The sequence below is a fragment of the Entelurus aequoreus genome, linkage group LG06, assembly GCF_033978785.1.
Source record: "Entelurus aequoreus isolate RoL-2023_Sb linkage group LG06, RoL_Eaeq_v1.1, whole genome shotgun sequence".
Classification (NCBI taxonomy): domain Eukaryota; kingdom Metazoa; phylum Chordata; class Actinopteri; order Syngnathiformes; family Syngnathidae; genus Entelurus; species Entelurus aequoreus.
Window position 1 is genome coordinate 15,702,214 of NC_084736.1, and position 21,533 is coordinate 15,723,746.

Consider the following 21,533-nt stretch of genomic DNA (forward strand, 5'->3'; position numbering starts at 1 on the left):
TGTTTTTGTGTGTCAAGGATACTTCAAGTTGTCTTGCTTTCACGCTACAAGCACAACAATACACTATTTTCCCGGAAAAATATTTTCAAAGTGGAATATTTAAATTTGGTTCAACTATTAAATGAACCAAAATATGACTTATTATATCTTTGTGGAAAATATTGGACACAGTGTGTTGTCAAGCTTGTGAGATGTGATGCAAGTGTGGGCCACTGTGACACTATTGTTCATTTCTAATTGTTTTTAATTATTTTTTATTACTGTTTTTAATGATAATATCAATGATTTTTTTTTAATCACTGCTATTTTGAAATTATTACTAATATTGATGCTGTTGTCGATAATGTTCATTTTTGTTTCACTACATTTGGATTGTTCCGTGTCATGTTTGTGTGTCCCCAATTGCTCCTTTTGTTGTTGTTCTTAATGTTGCTGGGACGGGTTTGGTTTTCGAATTGGATTGCATTATTGTGGTATTGTTGTGTATTGTTTTGTTGATTGATTAATAAATTCATTAAAAAAAATAATAATAAAAAAAAATATTACAAAAAAATAAATAAAAAGTGGAAAATTTGATGTAAAGTAATTGGAGCCTTAAATACGTCAATAATTCATAACCACATTGATTTTGGTTCATTTTTAGTTTTTGAGCAGTGACAGTTTTAAAGAAAAAAATAGTCTGCATGGCAGCTTTGTGTTATTTTTCTCGTGACATCTCAACCGTTTGCTCTTTTATTCCACTTGTTTTTTTTAAAATTATCTATATTTAAAAAACATTTTTAGAATCTGCCAGGGGCCGTTAAAAAATAAGCTGAGAGCCGCAAATGGCCCCTGGGTCGTACTTTGGACACCGCTGGGCTATTATCTTTATCATCTATTGACAATTTGTCTACAACCAATTTTAGTATACATTTTGACAATGTCAGCTAACTGTTGCACCCCTACGGAATTATCTTAATCTTAACACCCAGTGTTTACCGCAAGAAATCCACAAAAAGCCAAAGAAAAAGATGTCCCGGTCATTTTAAAATGCTTACCAACTTGAGCTTCCTTGACATACATTTCATGTGATGTCAGGTAGGAAAAACTTTTTTTTTTTTTACCCCTAAATTCCTAATATTCCTAAAGGGCGTTCCGAGACTGGCGGCCTGCCCTGGGAAACCATAGACTGTCCCTGCATGAGAAAACCACATTTCCACCATATTGCTCTTACAGCATGCATGTGCTGTTCTGAAACCCTCAAGGATGCGAGCCATCAGCCAGATGCAAACATTTTGGATTCCACTGCACGATCAAATATTGGCCATCATTCAACTGACCGGAAAGCCACTTTATAAAAAAACCACACATGCATTCATTTCGATGATGTCAACCTGGGCAGCTGACATAGCGCAGGTTTCATTCCAGGCTTACTTCTCCTTCCATGTACACCCACACACTGTCCCAGAAGCCTCTGGATCCTGTTCTGACTCCCTCAACACGAGAAGAGGAATAAGAACTGTACACCAGCAGACAGCAAAAGGCAAAAAAAAAGAGACTAATGCATTTTCCTTGTCCCCAGCTGCCCTCAGAAGTTAAATCAAATGTTCTCATCAGCATTACACCCAAAAACAGGTGCTCTCACTTCCTCTGTCCGCTGCTTTCTCTCACCCCTGTATACACTCTGAACTTTGACCTTATCATCCAGGCGGCTCGTGGAATTTGCTGAAATAAATATTTTTAATAATAAAAAACAGTGATTAAAGCTGTCCACGTAATGATTCAACTAGTAGATGTTTCAGTGTAAAAACCTTGCATTTACTTCAGTTGTGAGTGTTAAAGTATCGTATAATAAGTCAACAAGAATGGCATAAAAGGAAATGGAGTGAGGTTCCCCCCACAGTTAGCATTTCCATAAGTTGGTACTTTGCGATTGGGTGTTTTTGTCATTTTTCTCTGCATGAATGAATACACTGAACTTGCTTTATTTGGTTACAATGGAATAAGAAGTTCTACTCTGTGGACGGAAGGAAGTAAAAAGAATAACAGTTAAGTTAAATATTGTAATAACTAGAGATGTACGATAATGGCTTTTTTGCCGATATCCCATATTCCGATATTGTCCAACTCTTAATTACCGATTCCGATATCAACCGATACCGATATATACAGTCGTGGAATTAACACATTATTATGCCTAATTTTGTTGTGATGCACCGCTGGATGCATTAAACAATGTAACAAGGTTTTCCAAAATAAATCAACTCAAGTTATGGAAAAAAATGCCAACATGGCACTGCCATATTTATTATTGAAGTCACAAAGTGCATTTTTTTTTTAAACATGCCTCAAAACAGCAGCTTGGAATTTGGGACATGCTCTCCCTGAGAGAGCATGAGGAGGTTGAGGTGGTGTAGCATCCCGGAAGAGTTAGTGCTGCAAGGGGTTCTGGGTATTTGTTCTGTTGTGTTTATGTTGTGTTACGGTGCGGATGTTCTCCCGAAATGTGTTTGTCATTCTTGTTTGGTGTGGGTTCATAGTGTGGCGCATATTTGTAACAGTGTTAAAGTTGTTTATACGGCTACCCTCAGTGTGACCTGTATGGCTGTTATGCTTTGCATTCGCTTATGATTGTGAAAAACCGTAGCTATTATGTGATTGGGCCGGCACGCAAAGGCAGTGCCTTTAAGGTTTATGGCGCTCTGTACTTCTCCCTACGTCCGTGTACACAGCGGCGTTTTAAAAAGTGATACATTTTACTTTTTGAAACAGATACCGATAATTTCCGATGTTACATTTTAAAGCATTTATCGGCAGTCCGATATTATCGGACATCTCTAATATTTAGTGCAAAATATATTTAAAAAAACATATTTTAAGTCTAAATATGGCATTAAGTTTAGCTCAGGTTCTCAGTATAAGCAGGAATAAATCAAAACAGGAAGTAAAAAGCAATAGTGTTGTTTTGGTGAAAAATCTTGTAAAAACACAAAAAAAACCCAATAAATAAAACTTTGTAATAATGCCATATACATTTATATACACACACAGTATAATATATATATATATATATATATATATATATATATATATATATATATATATATATATATATATATATATATATATATGCACTGGAGTGAGGTTTCCTCCAGGCCAGGGAATTTAGCACATCCATGTGTTTGTAACATAAAAATGGATGTTTTAGCTACAAAAATCTGGAAGGTAGACTTATTGCACTTATATGGGAAGAAGTTTATCTCTGAGCCTCAAGGTTACTTCTTCTATCCGTTTTGCCTCTCCGTGTTTTTTCGTATTTGTATAAAATGCCATTTAGATGAACACAACTAATATTAAAAATAATTATGAAATTTTAAATTTCCTAATTCAGTGATTTTTTTTAATTTAATTTTTTTTAATTACAACCATCTTTGGTATATGGTACGTTGCATGCATGACGTCTTCCTACCTGCGGCGGAGTGGATGAGGATGCTCTGGTTAGGCCGCAGGTTGCCAAAGTCGAAGAGCATCATGTAGGCGGTGATGTAGTTGACCGGGAGGGCGGCAGCCTCCTCGAAGCTCATGCCGTCCGGAATGATGAAGGTGTGCATCGCGGGCACTGCCACCACTTCCTGCCACAGCCCGAAGCGGCTCAGCACCATCACCTTGTCCCCCACCTGAAAAAACATCACGACAAGAAAATGCTTTACGATTCAGTCTGCTGTGACTCTTTGTTTTTGGGCAGGAAGAGCGTTACAATCAGCACTATTGGTAGGACCGCAGCCAAGTGTTACTCTGGCTGTAATACCGTAGTGCGTTTGGACTATTAGGACCAATGCAAAAGCAGTTTAATCAGCATCAGAATTAGGGATGTGACGCTCTACAACGAATCGAGTCTTTTGAACGAGTCTTTTAGGTGAACGGTGAGAACCGGTTCGCAGTTGTGAGCTGTTTTTATGCACATGCAAATACAATGTCATCCAACTGGCAACTGGACCAAAAATTTTACTTTTTAAAATTGTTTTTTAACATTTTGACTTCATTTAGTAACTTTTTTTTTTTAGTCGGGTTCACTTTTAACCTCTTAAGGCCCAAGCTGTTTGTTTACATGCTTTTTTTTTTTATTTCTCTTTGCTATTTGGGCTTTTTGGACCCTAATTAGAATAAAAAGTAAGAATCATCTTTTGATATGATGTACTTAGTCTATAAGTACACAAACGTGTACTTCATGTTTAGTGACATGCTAATTCTTATTTTTACACTTTATTTTTTCCAAATTCCATTGTATGTTATACTCTTCTGACACCACCAGATGGCATTATAAGTGTCCATATAAGTGGCCATAAGACCACAATTCAGTTGTGTACACAATTTTGGAAATAAGAGCTAAAAGGTGCTGTCCACGCATGTGGCCACTAAGCCTTTACAGGCTAAAGTTCATTGTTCGGTCAAGCGTACACACACTAGGTAGGATAAACTTTGTATTTACATTTTTATTATATCCTAATTTTTATTAAAAATCTTATTTACACTTATATACACAGTACAGGCCAAAAGTTTGGACACACCTTCCCATTCACAACACAACGGATGGTCCCAACCCCATCCATAAAGCAAGAAATTCCACTAATCAACCCTGATAAGGCACACCCGTGAAGTGAAAACCATTTCAGTGGACTACCTCTTGAAGCTCATCGAGAGAATGCCAAGAGTGTGCAAAGCGGTAATCAGCGCAAAGGGTGGCTATTTTGAAGAAACTAGAATATAAAACATGTTTTCAGTTATTTCACCCTTTTTTTGTTAAGTACATAACTCCACATGTGTTCATTCATAGATTTAAAAGCCTTCAGTGACAATCTAATATGTAAATAGTCATGAAAATAAAGAAAACACATTGAATGATAAGGTGTGTCCAAACTTTTGGCCCGCATAAATATTTTATTCATACGTGTTTTCTGTATTTTTTTATCTGCATTTAGGTTAGGGCAGCCGCTCTCCAAATACCACCATAATGACCAACGTTATAATCCAAGTATTCATTAAAAACAAGGCAGAGGTTTTATTTAACAAGTATATTTAATATTTTGGCCACTGTAACATTAGACACAGTTTGAACAGTAACACTGTGTTTAAATATAGGAAAATAAAACATTTTACTTTAATCAAGTGATTATTTGACGTACCACTAGATGAAGCCTGCGTACATGTATCCCACTTTGATAATCACTGGGTTTTGGAAAATTCAAAGTAGTGATATCACTGTCAGCGCGTCGAGATATTGGGCCACCATAAGGAATATTTACAGTAAAAACTAGAAAATAAATACAATTAAAGCTGCAAGCAGCGATGGACGGGACCGACTTTGAGGGCTCATTAAATCCAAACCGGAGCAGTAATTAAAACTCTTTCATCAACTTTTAATCAGAAGGGTTCAATCTCTCTCCTGTGCTAATTTGAAGCAGACACGACAAACGCGCTCAGAGGAGATAATGTTTGAAAAAAGGTGACTGTTTTTACTCAACTTTTGTTTTGAAGGGGGAATTGCAAACTTCCTGTTGATTTTTGCTGGGTGTTGGCAGTGTACGAAATATAGGTCTAAGTGAAACCTACATAGAGGTTTTTGTTTCATGTCTCTACGACATTCCTATTGGGAGTTAGAGGCAGTTTTGTCTGTGTTTTCTTCCTAGGGGGGCGCTAGAGCGCAATTTTGAGTTTTGGGGTTTGGTTTTTTGATTAGATCGCAATTTTCGCCAGTCCTGATGTGTGTGTCTAATTTGGTGAGTTTTGAAGCATGTTAAAGGGGTCAAATTACAGCTCAAAGCGGCGGCGGTATAATAATAAAACGCTAGAAATACAATAGGGTACTCTGTCCCAAAGGGACATCGGTCCCTAATTATTGCTATTTGTCAGAATAATTGTATATAAGTTATCACAAAACTTTGTGCTGCAATGAGTTCCCGGCGACCAGACAAAAGCTGTCTTTGATCTTACCAATCAAAAGGCTTGTAAAACTCCACTGTGTAGGATGGGGAGCGACATGAGGGTGTCGTTTCTTTGATGTATTGTAATCCACAGAAAGATTTTGTCTTGACCCGAGATCTCCAAAGCGGAGAGGAAGCAGGGCCTGGCCTCCCTCCAGGCACCTTTTCTTTGAACTGTTTTACGACCTTTTCTTTGAACTGTTTTGTAACCAAAGGCGATGGCTGTTTACGACCACCCCTCCCTTAGAAACAGCTGTTGCCATGTAATCAGGGAGAGTCCAAATAAAAGAGGAGTCGTACAATCTTTCGTCAGAGCGTAGTGGAGACTGTCCAATAGTACAGCACAGACGTTTCTCCTCAATTGAGCCAAATTTAATTATGTCTGTGTTTAATTCCTTGCTTCTTGTCTTGTTTAATAGATGTCATAAGTGTTTGAACCTGACATCATTATTTCAGAATAATTCTTACCAATACAGTAATAATTGTGTACATTTTAAGTATTCCAATCCAGTTTATTGTATAATTGCTACCAGTGATCGTTTGGTTGCTAAAAAAAACTAGTCAGTCTTTTGAACGGCTCTTTTAAAAGAACAGCTCTTCAAAGAGCCATAAATCCCATCTCTCTAATCAGGATGGATGAAAAGTACCAGGCTTCCAATGAGACATAACAGAGATATGTTGTTGTTGTTTTTCAAGCAGCATCGCCCTTCTGGGATGGTCTACGTCATTCTGTTGTCATTTTTTTGGTCACCGCAAAAAGGGCAGTCATGCAAAAAAATGCGACCACATCAGCTGCCTGGCCTTGAAGGCTTTTGCTCTGGCTAAAAAAGAAGGAAAAGTAGAGAACTCACACTCGCAACTGTGAACTGTTGTCTTAACTAAATGACAACTTTACACCGGAGGCCGCACACTGAAAAAAATCAAAGGGTGCGGGGGCCATTTTGATAGATTTCATTTTCAAAAGTCAATACAGTGCTGTATTCTCAATGAAACAACAACAAAAATATATGCAGTAAATATATTTTTTTTAGAAACAAAAGTCTGCATGTCAGCTTTATGTTATAAGTAGGGGGGCATGATAAATATTGGACAGATAATTATAAAACATAATAATAAATAAAAAATTGTTCCAATAAGGCAAGATGACCTTTTTCAGGTAGAGTGAGCAAATCAAGCACTCCTTTTCTCCTACTAGTGTCGTAAACGTCCCATGAGCTTATTGTAGACAAACATGGCGGACCATAGGGCGCACCGGATTATAAGGCGCACCGCCGATGAATGGTTATTTTCTACCTTTTTTCATATATAAGGCGCACCGGATTATAGGGCGCATTAAAAGGAGTCATATTTATTGATTTATTTTTCTAAATTGAAAACACTTCCTTGTGGTCTACATCAGTGTTTTTCAACCTTTTTTGAGCTAAGGCACATTTTTTGCGTTGAAAAAATCCAGAGGCACACCACCAGCAGAAATCATTAAAAAACGAAACTCAGTTGACAGTAAAAAGTCGTTGTCGCAATTGTTGGATACGACTTTAAAGCATAACCAACCATGCATCACTATAGCTCTTGTCTCAAAGTAGGTGTACTGTCACGATCTGTGACATCACGCCGTGACTTAGAGTTTTTTGCTGTTTTCCTGTGTGTAGTGTTTTAGTTCTTGTCTTGCGCTCCTATTTTGGTGGCTTTTTGTCTTTTTTTGGTATTTTCCTGTAGCAGTTTCATGTCTTCCTTTGAGCGATATTTCCCGCATCTACTTTGTTTTAGCAATCAAGAATATTTCAGTTGTTTTTATCCTTCATTGTGTGAACATTGTTGATTGTCATGTCATGTTCGGATGTACATTGTGGACGCCGTCTTTGCTCCACAGTAAGTCTTTGCTGTCGTCCAGCATTCTGTCTTTGTTTACTTTGTAGCCAGTTCAGTTTTAGTTTCGTTCTGCATAGCCTTCCCTTAACTTCAATGCCTTTTCTTAGCGGCACTCACCTTTCGTTTATTTTTGGTTTAAGAATTAGACACCTTTTTACCTGCACACTGCCTCCCGCTGTTTCCGACATCGACAAAGCAATTAGCTACCAGCTGCCACCTACTGGTATGGAAGAGTATTACACGGTTACTCTGCCGAGCTCTGGACAGCACCGACACTCAACAACAACACATCATTTGCAGAATATAATTACTGGTTTGCAAAAAATATTTTAACCCTAATTAGATAATCTCCCACGGCACACCAGACTATATCTCATATATATATATATATATGTCATATATAATGACACCCTTTTAAACTACATTTAAATCGACATTAAACAAATATAGATATAAAGCAGTAAATCGGTAATAATCTTGAGAAGCAGGAAGTTAAGTATTGGTATTGGCTAGAAAAAGTTTGCATCCCTCATTTTTAGCGTCAACATTTCAACTTTTTCCCGTTACTTTACATTTGCTCTTTTTTAAAAAGTCATACATTTTACTTTTGGAAACCGATACCGATAATTCCGATATTACATTTTAAAGCATTTATCGGCCGATAATATCGGACTGCCGATATTATCGGACATCTCTACTCCTGATGGGTCGTGGTGAGCTGCCTTGCATCCGTGTGTGAATGGGTGAATGTGGAAATAGTGTCAAAGCGCTTTGAGTGCCTTGAAGGTAGAAAAGTGCTATACAAGTATAACCCATTTTCCACTTTGTAGGTTTTTTTTAATAGTATTTTTAGAAAATGTGCTACGGGCCGCACTTCGGACCCCCCCCCCCCCGGTTGAATACTTCCTCTACGAGAGCTGCCAAAGAGGCCTGTCGTGCCATTTATTTAGTCCTTGGACCTTATCAAGCAGTCTCGTTGTAAACTTCCCCATAGCGACGCTGCAGCGGCCCAATCAGGAAGGCCCGCTGGACAACACAGGAAACGGAGACAACTGCAGCATTATAACGCTCTTCCTGTTTTTTTGCTCCTTTTTTTTTTTTTTTTACACAAAAAAAACTCACTTTTTCTCTTTCACTTCCCGACGCACAACTTTAGAACATCTTCCTTCCCCTTCTCGAGGACGCCCCCCCCTTTTTTTTGTCTCGTTACCAGCTTTGATTTCTTAATCCCAGACTGTCTCGCAAAGAAGTGTCGTCCCCCCCACGCCCCCATCCCTTCTTCTTCTTCTTCTTCTTCTTCCTCCTTGTCAAGCGGACAGGACAATGGGGCCCATCTTCTCCCCTGGCTTCTTTCCACCCATCAGCGGGCCTGCCAGATTCTTCCCCATGGATGAGCAGAAGACAAGCGCTCTCCTCCTGGGAAACAAACCCTCTCCACTCGGGCCCCTCTAATGGTCCGGAGGGAGCCATGCGCCTTTCTGTCTATCGGCTCCAATTAGAGACAGCTCCGTCTTTCTTCCTCCTTTTTTGACGCTGCATCCTTCTGTATGAGACCCCCGCCCCCCCACACCCCCCCACACTTTTTTTCTTTACAAATGACACTTTCTCTTCCAGGCCTTTGTTAGTCACACAGCAGTGGCAACGGCGTTTACGGGAATACCGATATGACTCACGCAGCTCCTTCTGTGCCCACGTAGAGCTTTGCGACACACGCGATGCATCTATACGTACATACGTGCTTGCGTGCGTGCACGCATAAGCGCCTCTCGCAGCGCATTCACGGGGTCAGGAGGCCAGCGGCGGCCCAACAAAGGCGCTTCCAGTTAGCCGCATATACGTCGACTTAATCAGATGCTGATTCAATTTGGGGGCATGTGGACCTCCAAGTCAGCTGCTTTTTGTAGATTGACGACCTCGGCGGGAAAAATGTTGACGAGGACGCTTTTGTCCGATAGTGCCACAGAAACACCACCTCGCCAAGTACAGTAAGCAGAAATAGGGCTTCGACTAACGATTATTTTTATAGTCGACAAGTCAGCGATTATTTTTTGGATTAGTCGACTCGTCAAACGATTATTGCTTATGACTAGAGATGTCCGATAATGGCTTTTTTGCCGATATCCGATATTGTCCAACTCTTAATTACCGATTCCGATATCAACCGATACCGATATATACAGTAGTGGAATTAACACATTATTATGCCTTAATTTTGTTGTGATGCATTAAACAATGTAACAAGGTTTTCCAAAATAAATCAACTCAAGTTATGGAAAAAAAAATGCCAACATGGCACTGCCATATTTATTATTGAAGTCACAAAGTGCATAATTTTTTTTTAACGTGCCTCAAAACAGCAGCTTGGAATTTGGGACCTGCTCTCCCTGAGAGAGCATGAGGAGGTTGAGGTGGGCGGGGCATATATTGTAGCGTCCCGGAAGAGTTAGTGCTGCAAGGGGTTCTGGGTATTTGTTCTGTCGTGTTTATGTTGTGTTACGGTGCGGATGTTCTCCCGGAATGTGTTTGTCATTCTTGTCTGGTGTGGGTTCACAGTGTGGCGCATATTTGCAACAGTATTAAAGTTGTTTATACGGTCACCCTCAGTGTGACCTGTATGGCTGTTGACCAAGTATGCATTGCATTCCCTCGTGTGTGTGAAAAGCCGTAGATATTATGTGATTGGGGCGGCACGCAAAGGCAGTGCCTTTAAGGTTTATTGGCGCTCTGTACTTCTCCCCACGTCCGTGTACACAGCGGCGTTTTAAAGTCATAAATTGTACTTTTTGAAACAGATACCGATAACTTCCGATATTACATATTAAAGCATTTATCGTCCGATAATATCGGACATCTCTACTTTCATATTTCGCTGTGTTTGTTGCATTTTTGTTGCGTTTCGCTTGATTGTAAAATATGTCGATCGAGTGGGGGTGTGACGTTCATATGTTGTCAATATTCAGTGTTTTATCCTCCATAGTTAATATTGTAAATCCCACATTCTTTATTTTCATGTACATTCTGGGTGTCTCATCCAGTAAAAAAACTTAAAATTGCATTCCGTTTTTTTAAGGCGGTCTGTCATAACATTTTTAGCATTCAATCAGACATTATTGTGAGGTTTTGTATTAGTGTTCCTCAAAATCCGATATACCGGCTCCAGACACATTTCTGTAAATTTGGCCCCCCCAAGTCAAAATAATTGTCCAGGCCTGAGGTAAACTGTAAGTAAGTTACATATAATTATTGAATCCGATTAAAATATAAGAGTAAGATTAATAATTCAGTGTTAATATTTAAGCAGGCCCCGGGATTTAGAGTAGTCAGTGTACAGCTTGTATAGCAGTATAGATTTGTTATCTACTGAAAAAGAGTACAGCCATGATGGTATAAATATTGCAACACAAGTGAGCAGTAAGATAAAAGGCGCATTTGCCTGATGGTGGTAGTGTGCACGAGTGCTGCCGACATCGGGAAGCTGCGGTTCATTCAGGGGAAACATGATTTTCGACATGTGCCGTGACATTGTCAAGCACAAACAGGGGCTGCGTGGCCGTTTTCCAACATGATATGGAGTCTAAACACGAAAGGTGACAAGTGCCTTGCTGAAGAGTGGACAAGTATACCTGAACCCGATTGAGCACCTGTGCTACATCCTCATGTGGAAAGAAAGGAAGTGAATTAGTGCAAGGTGTGTAACATCCAGCAGTGTCACCATGGAGGAGTAGAAAAGGATTCTAGTAGCAACAAGTGTAGATTTGCTCAATCCCATGTCTAAGAGGTTTAAGGCTGGGCAACAAAAGGTCCTCACACTATGACACAATTTAGACATGTCCACTGTGTTGACAGCTGTTTACACAATAACGTATGTGTGTTGACTCATTTTTATTAGATCTGTACTGCTTTACAAGCTGCACACTGATTATTCTAAAGTATGACAACGTTTACTTTCTATAAGCATTGTCACTTGAAGAAAATAAGAGTCGGATACTATGCGGATGCTCGCATTAAGCAGTGGTAGGCCACCTAAAAACTGGCACTCGGGACACTGCCGTCCATTGATTGGTGAGCAGAGAATGGCCACTTCTGTGTGGGCAATGGGGACAGAATGGGAAGAATGCAAAAGAGGAATTTTGTAGGATCAAAAAAAAAAGTTGCATCTTGTCCGAAATCCACCAATCGATTTGTATACTGCCTATCGGGGTCGGGGTGCGGGAAACTAGGGCCTATCACAGAAGGGCAGTCACCATGAATAGTCTTGGAACCGGAACCAAAATTATTTTGATACCTTTCGGTACTTTTCTAAATAAAGGGGACCACAAAAAATGTCATTATTGGCTTTATTTTAACAAAAAATCCTAGGGTACATTAAACATATGTTTCTTATTGCAAGTTTGTCCTTAAATAAAATAGTGAACAAAATAGACAACTTGTCTTTTAGTAGTAAGTAAACAAACAAAGGCTCCTAATTTAGTCTGCTGACATATGCAGTAACATATTGTGTCATTTATCATTCTATTATTTTGTCAAAATCATTAAGGACAAGTGGTAGAAAATTGATGATTTATCTACTTGTTAATATCTGCTTACTTTCTCTTTTAACATGTTCTATCTACACTTCTGGTAAAATGTAATAATAATTAATTCTTCTGTTGTTTGGATGCTTTACATTAGTTTTGGATGATACCATAAGTTTGGGTATCAATCCGATACCAAGTAGTTACAGGATGATATATTGGTCATATTCAAAGTCCTCTGACCGGTACTCTTCAGAGGCAGTATAGTACTATACTAATACCGGTATACCGTACAACCCTAGTTCATATAGTTAATATTGTAAATCCCATTTTCTTTATTTTCATGTACATTTTGGGTGTCCATTCAGTAAAAAACTGTAAATTTCCATTCTGTTTTTTTTGAGGTGGTCTGTCATAACGTTTCTAGAATTCTATCGGACATTGTGATTGTTTTGGTATTAGTTTCCCTGGAAAACAAAGGACCACAACACGCAGATTTTTACAGCTAAACGTGTATTAGTGTTGTCCCGATACCAATATTTTGGTACCGGTAACAAAATTATTTCGATACTTTTCGGTACTTTTCTAAATAAAGGGGACCACAAAAAAAAATTGAATTATTGGCTTTATTTTAACAAAAAATCTTAGGGTATATTAAACATATATTTATTATTGCAATTTAGTCCTTAAATAAAATAGTGAACACACTAGACAACTTGTCTTTTAGTAGTAAGTAAACAAACAAAGGCTCATAATTAGTCTGCTGACATATGCAGTAACATATTGTGTCATTTATCTACCTATTATTTTGTCATAATCATTAAGGACAAGTGGTAGAAAATGAACTATTAATCTATGTGTTAATATCTGCTTACTTTCTCTTTTAACATGTTCTATCTACACTTCTGTTAAAATGTAATAATCACTTGTTCTTCTGTTGTTTGGATGCTTTACATTAGTTTTGGATGATACCACAAGTTTGGGTATCACCTCAACCTCCTCATGCTCTCTCAGGGAGAGCATGTCCCAAATTCCAAGCTGCTATTTTGAGGCATGTGACTTTAATAATAAATATGCCAGCGCCATGTTGGCATTTTTTTCCATAACTTGAGTTGATTTATTTTGGAAAACCTTGTTACATTGTTTAATGCATCCAGCGGGGCATCACAACAAAATTAGGCATAATAATGTGTTAATTCCAGGAGTGTATATATCAGTATCGGTTGATATCAGTATTGGTAATTAAGAGTTGGACAATATCAGAATATCGGATATCGGCAAAAAAAAGCCATTATCCGACATCTCTAAAAATAAACCATCTGTTAGTGCACCAGTTGAAGAAAACTACATAAATAACATCCTGTAATTAGATTTTTATATACATTTTTTATCTTAATATATTGAAAATTAACACCAGTGTGTTGACTGATGAACATTATCACAATATATTCAGAAAATATAAATAATGACAAATAAAGGTAAAATACTATTAACCGCAACATGTAAGTGTAAAAAAAAAACATTATGATTTGTACATTTTCAGAATGTGCTTGTTCTATTATTAAACAAAGAAAACAATCGGAAGTTGTCTTTATTGTTAAGTTATCGTGCCGTGATTTTACCAGTCCAGCCCACTTGGGAGTAGATTCTTCTCCATGTGTCCCCCCCATCTAAAATGAGTGTGACACCCCTGATGTAAACCATTAGCAACTCATGCTAGTGTGCTTTATGCTGAGGTTACAAGTCTTGCTGCCGGCCTGCTAAAGTCATCTAAAAGTGGATTACACAGCAAAAAAAAAAAAAAAAAAAAGAACACCACTCGGCCAGATGTATGAGGACGAGAGGTGTTGGATTAAAATTCCTCTTTACTTTGCCGACGCTGATAAACGCTGCACTCTCTTGACTCCTGGTTTGTGGTTTCCTCGCCCGCCCTGCTGGCACAAACCATGCCTCCGCATGACTTAATCATCCTCGTCTCGTATTGCGTTTGCAGGATGAAAAAAAGTTACATATCCTGTTGATTGCGCTTAGAGACGAGTCATCCAGGATGACCTAAGAAAGAGGGTTTTTTTGGAACAGTGTGACAGTGAGTAAGCATGAAAGCAGGAGGAGGAGGAGGAGGAGGAAGACCTCCTCTTATGACACCACGCATCAGCACTTTTTATTCTCCCTTTTTTTTTTCCAAAGTATCGGTCGGATCTGCGCCATATGTTCTCAATTACCTCTGGCTCGTATTGTCGTTCTGGTATTTCCTCCATCGCTCACACTATCGTTATCCTCCCTCTTTCGTCCTAAAGACCCCCGGCCTTGTCGCTCATATCCCTATGCGGTGTCCTAAAAAGTACTCGTCCTCCCCCTTCGTAGTGGCCCCGTGAAGATGAAGCAAAATGGCGCATACGAGCAGGGCGTGGTCTGCATTGTTGCATCATGTGACGCAGCATCTTTAGAACCCAAGAAGCGTGACTTTTACACCGTAGGGCAGTGGTCCCCAACCTTTTTTTGCACCACGGACCGGTTTAAAGGCCTACTGAAATGAATTTTTTTAATTTAAACGGGGATAGCAGATCCATTCTATGTGTCATACTTGATCATTTCGCGATATTGCCATATTTTTGCTGAAAAGATTTAGTAGAGAACATCGACGATAAAGTTCGCAACTTTTGGTCGCTGATAAAAAAAGCCTTGCCTGTACCGGAAGTAGCGTGACGTCGCAGGTTGAAAGGCTCCTCACATTTCCCCATTGTTTACACCAGCAGCTAGAGCGATTCGGATCGAGAAAGCGACGATTACCCCATTAATTTGAGACAGGATGAAAGATTTGTGGATGAGGGACGTGAGAGTGAAGGACTAGTGTGCAGTGCAGGACGCATCTTTTTTCGCTCTGACCGTAACTTAGGTACAAAGGCTCATTGGATTCCACACTTTCTCCTTTTTTTGTTGTGGATCACGGATTTGTATTTTAAACCACCTCGGATACTATATCCTCTTGAAAATGAGAGTCGAGAACGCGAAATGGACATTCACAGTGACTTTTATCTCCACGACAATACATCGGCGAAGCACTTTAGCTACGGAGGTAACGTGATAGCATCGGGCTTAACTGCAGATAGAAACAAAATAAATAAACCCCTGACTGGAAGGATAGACAGAAAATCAACAATACTATTAAACAATGGACAACTACACGGTTAATGCTTTCCAGCCTGGCGAAGCTTAACAATGCTGTTGCTAACGTCGCCATTGAAGCTAACTTAGCTACGGGACCTCACAGAGCTATGCTAAAAACATTAGCTATCCACCTACGCCAGCCCTCATCTGCTCATCAACACCCGTGCTCACCTGCGTTCCAGCGATCAAAGGAGCGACGAAGGACTTCACCCGATCATCGATGCGGTCGGCGGCTAGCGTCGGATAGCGCGTCTGCTATCCAAGTCAAAGTCCTCCTGGTTGTGTTGCTGCAGCCAGCCGCTAATACACCGATCCCACCTAAAGCTTTCTTCTTTGCAGTCTCCATTGTTCATTAAACAAATTGCAAAAGATTCACCAACACAGATGTCCAGAATACTGTGGAATTTTGCGATGAAAACAGAGCTTTTTGTATTGGATACAATGGTGCCCGAATACTTCCGTTTCAACCATTGACGTCACGCGCATACGTCATCATACATAGACGTTTTCAACCGGAAGTTTCGCGGGAAATCTAAAATTGCACTTTATAAGTTAACCCGGCCGTATTGGCATGTGTTGCAATGTTAAGATTTCATCATTGATATATAAACTATCAGACTGCGTGGTCGGTAGTAGTGGGTTTCAGTAGGCCTTTAAATATCTGCTTAACGTATGGTTTCGAAGCAAGTTATCCATCAAATTGTACACTATAAAAATGACCAATAGATTTTACTGTAAAATTTAGGGAGTTTTTTACAGCATATATATTGAAAAAAAAAAGACCAATGTTTGTTTTTTTTACAGTAAAATTCTGTCTAATGAGCTGTCAGTTTTTTTTTGTTTTTTTAAAATCCACAGTTCATTATTTCATGGTACCACATTTTATTATGGTAAAAAAACTGGCTGCTGGGTTGCCAAAATAAAATTAAACAGCGGTACTGTATTTCTATTTAAAGCAATATGTTGTACAAATAATAAAATAACACCATTGTGGAGGGGGGCGTGGCCTGCGGACCTACAGCGAAACAGGGTGTGCCAGGACCGGCTTCGAGATCAGCGACAGGTGCGTAGATGGCCCTCCTGGGCCTGATTATCTAATCACCTGTCGCTCTGTTAAAAGGCAGCAGCCGGGGAGGAGAGAGGTGTTGGAGTTGGAGCAAGAGCGAGAGCGAGAGAGAGACAGAGACAGACAGACACAAAACAATTGCTGAAAAGCAAAGACAATTTATTCACAATAAAACTATATTGTGAACCTGATCCAGCTCTCATGTCAGTGCTTGGTGGTCCGAGGAACCCGGAGGGGAGAAACTTCAACAACCATACATTTTACAGTAAAAGTCTGGCAACTAAGCTGACAGTTTTTTTCTGTAAAAAATAGTGGTCAAATCCACAGTTTTTTTTTTACTCTTTACGTAATTTTTTTTAAAAATATTTAAATTTAAAGGCAAATTCATTAATTGTTTATTGTTACAACGGGCCCTCTATTTGCAGCTATGACTGCGGTATGGCCCTCAATGAAAACAAGTTTGACACCGCTGGTCTAGTGGGACAGGCCAAAGTTAAGTCAGATAAAAATGCAGTCCTTTATAAATTATTTCATGTTTCTCCCCGGCCCGGTAGCAAATGCGTCACGGACCGGTGGTTGGGGATCACTGCCATATAGGGAACATTTCTGCAGCACATTTTTGTGCTAAAAAGGCTAACAAACAAGCTTACTTTTGGGATACTTTGCATCAGGGTGTCTAAAGTGCGGCACAGGGGCCATTTGTGGACCACCACTCTTTTGGTCGATTCCGAAAAACCAAACTCAAGGAAAAAGATTTAACGGTTTAAAAAGGGAACTACACTTTTTTTTTTTCTTAATTTTGACCATCATTCACAATCCCTATGTAAGACAAGAACTCGTATGTTTTTCAGTTTTTTATGCATTGTAATTCATAGTATAAGGCCGGGGTCCCCAACCTTTTATGCACCAGGGACCGGTTTAATGTAGGCATTATTTTCACGGACCGGCCTTCCATGTGTGGCAGATAAATATAGCAAATAAGTGCATGAAAAATGAATACATGAAAAAACTCAGTGGCCTTTTCCCTTTGCAAAATGCTCTGCATAGACTTTTGTTTTTTTACTCGTTTTTGCTCGTAGTAGGCTTTTTTTTGGCTTTAGTATCTGATGGGTTATAGGGGATACATCACATTCAAGGACAAAAGCATGGATATATGATCAAGCTAGAAATACTTGCCATTAGTTCCAATACATTTCTGTGGATTTTTATTTGCATTACTTCATACGTAGATACACTAATGTTACCTTTTTTGGTCAAATTTTCCATGCGTAAAAACATCTGTTATTGCTAACTACTTGTACAATAGGACTACATGCAATAACACCAGCACTTTAACTTACTAGGCCAAAGAAGATGTGTATTTTCTACCTTCAGCACAATTATTATATGCAACAATTTAGCACTTCTCCATCTGCCTTATGCACTTTAACTACTATGGTCAATTTGTTCCTGATCTGCTCTGATCTTAAGTCATCAACCTGCCGCGGACTGCAGACGTAACTTAGCTTTTGGCTACGATTTGGCACCTTTAGATTTTATGTTTATTACTGGGCATTGTCCCATGTAACAAAGATATAGCAAATTCTGTATCAGGAGTTGTATAATACATCTATGATCAAGCTTATTGGTGTGTCTGGTGGGACTGGCGAAAGTTAAGTATGAGGAAATGCGGTCGGTTATAAATTATTTCATGTCTCTGTGCGGCCCGGTAGCAAACGTGTCGCGGACCGGTGGTTGGGGACTACTGGTATAAGGCAAGTACGATGTGGCTAACAAAAAAAACATCCAAAAAACCGCCAACAATACTCCATTATATCTCGTAGCCTAAATATTAACCAAGTATTAGTGATATTGTAATTATGAGTGCTAATGTCGAGGAACTACTTTTAGCAGCGCATTGATCGCAGAGCGCTAGCTAGCTTATGCTGCTATTGACATGTTGAGTTGCTGCATTGTCTCGGAGTTGGTCAAAACTAATCCAGGTTGTGTCCATAAACCGAGAAGTTGGAACAACTTAGACTCGTAGATGGTGAGAAAGACACAAAAATAAATTGTATTTTTTTTACCTGTGTGAGGATTATGATTAATTCCTAATTCATAGTTTGTATATTTTGTTTAGCGCTTACAATAATGCTACTTGCTGGATCTGTTTGTCACGCAGCTTCTAAGACTTGTAGCTCATCCTTCGGATATTCAGGTTAAAAAATATAAGGTTTTGGCGGTTATTTGTCCTTAAGTAGTGTGGAGGGAGGTGTGGCCAGCGCTGCCTGCAGGAGCAAAGGTCATCACCTCTGTCTATGGTGTTGAGGGCAGAGCACTATCAGATAGGGGCGGCGAGACACAGCTGACAGGTGATAAGATTTCCCAGGTGGTACGAGTTAATCTAATCATCTGTTGTCTTTAACAGTAAGCGGTCGGGAACAGGAGAGGAGAGAGGTTACGGAGGTGACTGAAAAGTCAGGTCCTGCCTGGGAAACTTTGAGAAATTCTATATACATTAAAACCTTGCTAAAAACTAACTAACTAACAGTGGAACAACTCGGAAGCAACTTCTACAAGTAGTCATCGTCGTCTCTCATAAAGCCTGTCATGATTCTTAGTACCGTATTTTTCGGAGTATAAGTCGCTCCGGGGTATAAGTTGCACCGGCCGAAAATGCATAATAAAGAAGGAAAAAAACATATATAAGTCGCACTGGAGTATAAGTCGCATTTTTGGGGGGAAATTTATTTGATAAAACCCAACACCAAGAATAGACATTTGAAAGGCAATTTAAAAGAAATAATGAATAGTGAACAGGCTGAATAAGTGTACTGGTATGTTAACGTAGCATATTATGGTAAGAGTCATTCAAATAACTATAACATATAGAACATGCTTTCCATTTACCAAACAATCTGTCACTCCTAATCGCTAAATCTGATTAAATCTTGTACGTCTAGTCTCTTACGTGAATGAGCTAAATAATATTATTTGATATTTTACGGTAATGTGTTAATAATTTCACACATAAGTCGCTCCTGAGTATAAGTCGCACCCCCGGCCAAACTATGAAAAAAACTGTGACTTATAGTCCGAAAAATACGGTAGTTGTTTTAGAAAGAAATGGCAAACGTAGTGCATATGTAAATATTACATGTTATGAATGGGCCTGTTATTACATTACATACGTATATGCTTGTATATAAAACTTTAAAAAGGAGGTTTTTTTTATAGATGGAATAGACAAAAGTACGTAATAACTCCCATTACCTCCATTGTTAGCTGACTCTTGCTAGCGTTTATTCATGAGTTAGAATGCATTAAAAAAGAAAAACATATGTGTGCATGACTTACATAGGAATTGTGAATGATAGACACAATAAGAAAAAAGTGCATTTCCCCTTTAAATCTAAATCCAAGTATAAAAGTGAAAGTGGATCAGTTGAGCCGCAAACCTTATCAGCCTCAGCAGTTTCACTTGTGGCATCGCTTCATAACTCAACAGACGTTTTGGGATCATTTGGGGTCGTATAATATGTGGATTGTTTTGAGATATTTTCTTGAAAAAAATACATAGGGCTAAAGATAGAACATACCAGTTTACAGCAATTTAAGTTGCATGAATAAAAGTGGATCAATTCAGTGTTGCCTATGTGGGAGTGGGTTGTGTTTAATTTGTTTTGTTTATGTCAAAAGCTAGATGGAGCTGCCTATGAGTGCAAAGGGAGATTTGGGTGGAGGGTTCACAGCTAGAAGAGCAATGGTCGCATTTTTAAAAAAGATCCTGTAACTCGCTAAAATATAGTCACAATACTGGCAAGTTGACAACACTGAGTAACTCGATAAAATATAGTCACAATGCTGGCAAATTGACAACACTGATCCCTTCTGCTATGTCCTCTTATTCTCTGGCAGACCAGCTGCATGGGAAGTGTTAAGAAGCAGAATTGCGATGCGATCTACCTCGATGATACAGCGACTGTATTTGGTGTGTTGCCGTGCTTCGATACTGGGGATTACTTTGAGTTGTTTTCTATTTCTAATGTCACTCAGCATCAGTAGATTACATAAAGCTCTGGCATTGTTCTACGCCACTAAAATCTGGAACAGTCTTCCAGAAGATGTAAGACAGGCCTCAACTTTGGCAATGTTCAGAATCCAGGCTGAAAACACTTTTATTTAGCTGTGCATATGAAAACTGAACGTATTTTGTCTCCACTCTTTGCTTTTATTCTAATTAATTCATGATTTATGGTGATTTTATTTGCATTTTTATTATTGTATGCTTCTGTAAAGTACTTTCAATTGTCTTGCGTAGGAATTAGGGAAGGGTACACTTATGAACACGTACCAGGGAATCGATATCGGTACGAAACAGCGCCAATTTGTGGTACTTTCGTGTGTGCTAATAAATATAAATTGTCGTTTTCTATTGCAATATTTAAAAATTAACTTATGTGCAGTTATTATATCTTGTTTTATTATCATATTATAATGTAAAAGTATGACAATAAGTGGCAATCATAATTAATGTCACACTGTTTATTTGTTTTGCCCTAAAAAGTGTTAATACTGTAAGTATTTTATTCATCACGCACCAGCTGTTTGACAATTCATCGGAGTTGTAGTTTTCATTAACAAGTTTGGAGGTGTGGAAATTGCCACGTGAAATCGCTAATGCTAATCAGTAGCATGTCACTAGCAAAGCCAATGTATATTAGCATCAAGCTAGTACATTTTTTTGTAAAAGTGGAGCCTAACTTTGCTTACACTGGAGCATTTTTTTAGTCAGTATCTTTGTTGGCATTGAAAATTGCAACATTAGTTATGAGGTAGTTTGGCTGAGTCCGCTCTCAGTGCTGCTGGAGTGATCGCCAAGTGCCAAAGTGTGCAACTTAACGCGCAACCCAGGTAGCATCATTGGATACGTTGAATTAAATTATAGTTATTATTATTAATGTGGCTGTTATTACT

At 38.9% G+C, this 21,533-nt stretch overlaps 1 protein-coding gene across 1 annotated transcript in view; it reads right to left on the reverse strand.

Annotated features, from left to right (window-relative positions):
• Positions 1-21,533, reverse strand: part of vat1 (vesicle amine transport 1) — an 88,835-nt gene that overhangs the window by 57,415 nt on the left and 9,887 nt on the right. The window contains exon 2 of the mRNA XM_062050069.1: positions 3,449-3,656. Within this exon, the coding sequence (XP_061906053.1) occupies positions 3,449-3,656 (208 nt within the window). The remainder of the gene's footprint in view (positions 1-3,448; positions 3,657-21,533) is intronic.